The sequence below is a fragment of the Corythoichthys intestinalis genome, chromosome 3 (genome assembly GCF_030265065.1).
Source record: "Corythoichthys intestinalis isolate RoL2023-P3 chromosome 3, ASM3026506v1, whole genome shotgun sequence".
In the NCBI taxonomy this organism is placed as follows: domain Eukaryota; kingdom Metazoa; phylum Chordata; class Actinopteri; order Syngnathiformes; family Syngnathidae; genus Corythoichthys; species Corythoichthys intestinalis.
Window position 1 is genome coordinate 22,495,493 of NC_080397.1, and position 5,402 is coordinate 22,500,894.

The 5,402-nt window shown below is 37.6% G+C and overlaps 1 protein-coding gene across 1 annotated transcript; it reads left to right on the top strand.

Annotated features, from left to right (window-relative positions):
* Nucleotides 1–256: 256 nt before the first annotated feature.
* LOC130913565 (fatty acid binding protein 1-B.1-like) lies at nt 257–3,186 on the top strand. Its single transcript, XM_057832254.1, has one exon. It carries the CDS (start codon nt 1,745–1,747, stop codon nt 2,063–2,065), a length of 321 nt encoding a protein of 106 aa, XP_057688237.1. The 5' UTR covers nt 257–1,744; the 3' UTR covers nt 2,066–3,186.
* The last annotated feature ends 2,216 nt before the right edge of the window (nt 3,187–5,402 follow it).

Genomic DNA, 5,402 nt, shown 5'->3' on the forward strand with positions numbered 1-5,402 from the left:
ACAGGAGGACATTTTAAAAATATATGTATATTAACAGCAAAACCCTAACTGGAGGTGAGAGCATGAAAGAGCAAAATTAAAGACTCCATGATTTTAACGAAATATTGTCGCGTGCTTGCCTTGTTTCAATCCAAAAACCATGTAGCATGTATCACCGAGTGTCAAGACAGCTGTGAATGGCCACAGCCGGATTTTTGTGGGATTTTATGGGTGAAACATGGTGATATAACAAGGGTCGTGATGCAGAAATCACAGACAACAAGGAGTGGTTGAGATTTTTTTTCATATTGTTACCCTTTTAAATATTTTTTTTTCTTTGTTTGGATTGATTATTTATGATCTAAAACATTGGGGGAAATGCGACAGTAACAAAAAAAAAACAATTAAGCGATAGTTATGAGGTCGCTATCCGTGACTTATGTACAGACACTATTTTTTTCATTGTGACGTAATTTGTTTAAAAATATTTATAAATATAGTTCCAGGGCTTAATGCGGCATGAATCTTGCTATGGCAGCATACAGACATTGTTCTATCAAACACAACAGTTCTTTTGGTTTAAAATACAGTTTATTTTAAAGAGGGATGCGAGAGCGGAAACTGCTTTTTCAACCTTGTCTGTGTTTTCCGCCATATACTATGTATGTATGTATGTAGATATTATCCGATGACTGATATAATTTATTCTTTATTATTACTCGAAACCACACACACACGCCACCCTTGTGAGTGTGCATATACAGTGCTGCTCAAAAGTTTGTGAACCCCCTCAACATTTTGGAATTTTCTATTATTTCAACCTGATTTCCTAATCAATCAATTCAGTAGTTTTTTTTTGTTTTTTTAACAGTTGTGTTGTCGAGACTAAATTAAAAAGAGTTTTCATCAACTGATGTAGGTGCAAAATTGAACTGTTTGGTCACAACCAAAACCGCCATGTCTGGCGAAAAGTCAACACTGCATACCACCAAAAGAACCTTCTCCCAACAGTGAAGCATGGAGGTGGGAATGTCAAGATCTGGGCTTGCTTTTCATCCTCAGGACCTGGACAACTCCACATAGTCCAGGGAATCATGAATTCTGAGGAATATTGTCAAATCCTAGAACATAACCTGACGCCATCTGTTTTGAAGTTAAAGCTTGGCAGAAGGTGGATCATGCAACATGATAATGATCCAAAGCATTCCAGCAATACAACCAAGGAATGGCTGAAAAAGAAGAAGATTCGTGTTCTGGACTGGCCCAGTCAAAGTCCTGACCTAAATCCCATTGAAATGCTGTGGCGGGACCTGAAGCGAGCAGTTCATGCCAGACGCCCATCAAACCTCTCTCAACTGACTGCGTTCTGCAAGGAAGAATGGGCAAAAATCCCCCAAAGTAGATGTGAGAGGCTGATTAGTCACTACAGAAACCGTTTGGTTGAGGTAATCTCTGCAAAAGGAGGCGCAATATCCTATTAACTGAAGGGGTTCACATACTTTTGCACACATGATATCTGAGTTTTTCTTAAATCAACCACTTTTGTTAAATAAAGAATGACAATATAACTATTTCTTTTGTTTCAGTCCATTATTTGGAATGTCAGTATTGTGGATTTGGGTATAACTTAACATTTAATAAGGTTATTTTAGTTTTTTTTACAAAAAATCTGACCATCGCTGTGGGGTTCACAAACTTTCGAGCAGCACTGTATGTAAGACGATGTGAGCGCTTCTTGTCACTTTACCTTCACTTACCTGACACCATGTCCTTTGTTGGAAAATACCAACTGGAGTCTCAAGAGAGCTTTGAGCCTTTCATGAAGGCCATTGGTAAGGTTTTTTTTTTTTTTTTCTCCCCAAGGACAGGTCAAATGTATGTAGTTAATTTTATTCTAGGTCTTCCTGATGAGCTTATCCAGAAGGGCAAAGATGTTAAGAGCATCTCTGAGATTGAAGAGAATGGCAACAACTTTAAGGTGACGTTCACAACTGGATCCAAGGTCCTCGTCAACTCTTTCACCATTGGGCAAGAGGCTGAGCTTGAGACCATCACGTGCGAGAAGGTCAAGGTAGGCTTAAAATGAGAAATGTGGCGGGGTTTTTGTTGTGTGGTAACAGTTTGCAACTCTGGTTGGCCAACTTTTGTTCTCAAAGACTCATTTTAATTCTGAATAGATTTTTGAGCTATGCTTGTGTTAATGGTTTTGTTTCCAGCCTTAAAATCATTAAAGGAATTTTTTTAATGATTGGTATTGTAAATTCCATTAGTAGTCAGTTATAAATCAAGATTAAAACTGTACAGTACACTCAAACCTGCTGTTGCAACCCCCCACCCCCCATCACTTTTTGACTGGCAAGTGAGTTGTATGTAATTGTTGGGTCATTATCAATATACGGTGCCTTTGAGAACTTCCAACTTGCCCAAAAAAAAGCTGAGATTTTCCATTCAACTTCACATTTATAGTATCAATTACCTGTTGTACTGTTAGGAATGCACGTCGGTCAAGCTCCCACACTTTTTTAATAATAACTACAAGCAGACAAAGTACACGTAAACAGCAAATTATGTCAACTCTGTCATGGACAAATTCAAAGCAGAATAAATATATTCTAATTGCATAGTGATTATAAAATGTATATTTTCAGGAAGGTTTTTTGTCCTTATCTACAGCCTACGTTTTGTTTAATTGGAAAAGTATTTGGATAGTAATTAAATTAGGGGAAATTATTTGATTTTCCTGAAAATCAGCAAAAATGCTACATTCTTTTCTTAATAAAATCTGTCAACAAAGATATGTGGTCAAATTTTCAGCTGATACTATAAGGCCCTTACTTGTTCATGCAGAAATCGCACAAAAAGTTTGCTAACTTGTGAAAAAAAATGCATTATTTTCCTAGAATATAAAAAATAACAGAGTGGACAGTAAACTGACAGGGTTGACCTAGCATGACAGAGTGGACAAATTGTGAAAGATCGTTGAATGAATCAAATAATTTAAATGTAAATATATATACCAGAGGTCCTATCCCCTTCAGATGGAACTACCAGAACCTACCAAAACACCAAAATGAGCCATAATTGTGGCATTCTACAACTTAACTCCATGGATGATTCTGCTGAATCAGCCAAACATTGAACTGTACAATGAGATGGTAAATTGCTGAATAATAATTGACCTGAAGAGAAACAAATGAACATAACTGAACACCAATGAGGCACATCTATAAACAAATTTTATTTCTGCAGAGGCATGGCTTAAGATGGTTCAATCTGTACAGAGCGCTTCTTCACACCCTGTGGTTCTGGTATTCGGCAAAGTACCTGCCAGTCATGGTACCAACAAATGTCATCCCAGGTACTTGGCCAATAGAACTTGTTTATGCCATGGCGGTGCATGCACTGAACTTTCACACTGTGCCTTTAGACCTCTCTGATGACATCTGAATATGCTTCATTGTCATTATTAACGACACACCAGATTCCAATGTGTTTTACCGCAATCATATTTGGTCTCCAAGTATTTTCTGATGTCTTTCCACATGATGGGGACTCGTTAGATGAATCAGCAGGAGTGACCTCTTAAATGCTTGGTGGATTCTCATGGTGTCCTTTATGGCAGCTATTGCAGGTACTTCACTTTTGGATACAATATCCTTTTCTGAGATGAAGAGCAACTCGACAGATGTGTCAAGGCTTTTCAGCTTGTCATACTAGGTCTGAGCATCTGTATCTGCTGAGCTCTTGAGGACCCCACCCACAGCATCTGGTGCCCCTTTGCCATGACTTGCCGCAAAGTAATTCCATGTCATTTCGTTGAATCCATACTAGTAGGGCTTTGCTGAGAGGGAAGTTATATGTCCTTTGTCGATACCGCATAGCAGGCCCATAACTGATAAAATTATTGTGACGTGTAGGTGTCGTTCTCTCACTACCTTCAAAACTGGATCGAGGTGGGCCCAGACTGACAAGGGATCATGTCTTTCGGAGGGTCATTTGGAAGCCCTTTCTTTTTCCAGATATTCTCTTCTTCTTTCAGTGTCAGCACCACGACTTTCCTGATTATCTCCTTACTGTCTTAGCTCCTTTTGATCTCGTACCTTGAAAATTTCAACACAAAAAGTGTAACTTAACCAATTTAATGGGGAGTAAATCTGCCTTGCCCAATCAAACTAGGCTTTCTGTAGTGCTGCTCTGATCCATTTTTACCATGTCTAGCATGACCCATTATAAAATGTACGTAATAACTCTTATCATATTAGCACGTTGACATTATCAGTATGTGGCTTAAACTTTTAAGAACCCTGTCCACCCTGTCATGGAAGCTTTGCTGACAGGGAGGACAATGACAGGGTGGAGATTTTTGTCTAATATTGGTATTTATTAACCACATGGTGGACCTTCAGTGCGCAAAATGGTTAAATTAGCAAGCAGACTGTGGACGTATTTACATACAGCTTTCAAATATATCAAATGTTTTTATAATAATTGATATTTTATAATGACAGAGTGGACAGGTTAAGCTTGACAACATCTGACTACACACCTAATATGACAAAAACTGCGAAACATAAGTGTAAATACATACTCAGCAACTAGCCTCTGTTTTAGTCACCGATAAAGGAAGACAAAATTGGTCTTGTGACATCACTGAAAAAATCAGCAGGTTTTCTAAAGAGGCAGTTTTCCCTAAATGACAGGGAGGACAATTTTTTCAGGAACATTGTATTTTTGGGGGAAAATGTTAAATATTTTCATGAAAGTAAGGATATGCATGGTCAAAATGACCAATTCTATCAAATAACTTGCTGTGGCAATAAGTTAATATGTAAAAACGTTTCATTTTTTATCATTTAACCATTTATTACACACACTGAAGTTGGCAGTGCAGTGTGTGGGACATGACAAAATGGAGTATATCAAATGGAAAACGTACACATAAAATAAAGGAAACAGATTTTAAGAGACATATTGTTGTCCAGATATGTGTGAAAATCTTTGTTCTCCCATAATAAGACATAAGATTTTAATTATTTGTATACATTTTCATGATAACTGGGTGTTTCTGATGAGGACACCAAAAGGCACTTTATATTGATAATGACCCTGTTCATTGTCTGGCTTAAATACAATACGTTGACGAGAATTTAGTCGGTCACCCCCCTGAAAGAGGACACAAATGTCAATGTAAGTATTGTACGACCTTTTAAATTCCATAGTTTCAAATATCAGCACATTCGAACATTAACATTTATCCTCCTCTTCAGACTATGACACTTGGTGACATTTGTATACAAGAGGACATGCAAACTTCTAAGTCTACACCTGGGAAGAATAAAATTATACAGTTATACAGTGTGGCTCCTAATTTAGATATCTTGGATATCACATTTTTAAAAGTACCAGTGACTTGCACAGAAGTG

Bases quoted from the DNA above. Each gene is read 5' to 3' on its own strand.
- LOC130913565 (XM_057832254.1), top strand. From the start codon at position 1,745: ATGTCCTTTGTTGGAAAATACCAACTGGAGTCTCAAGAGAGCTTTGAG.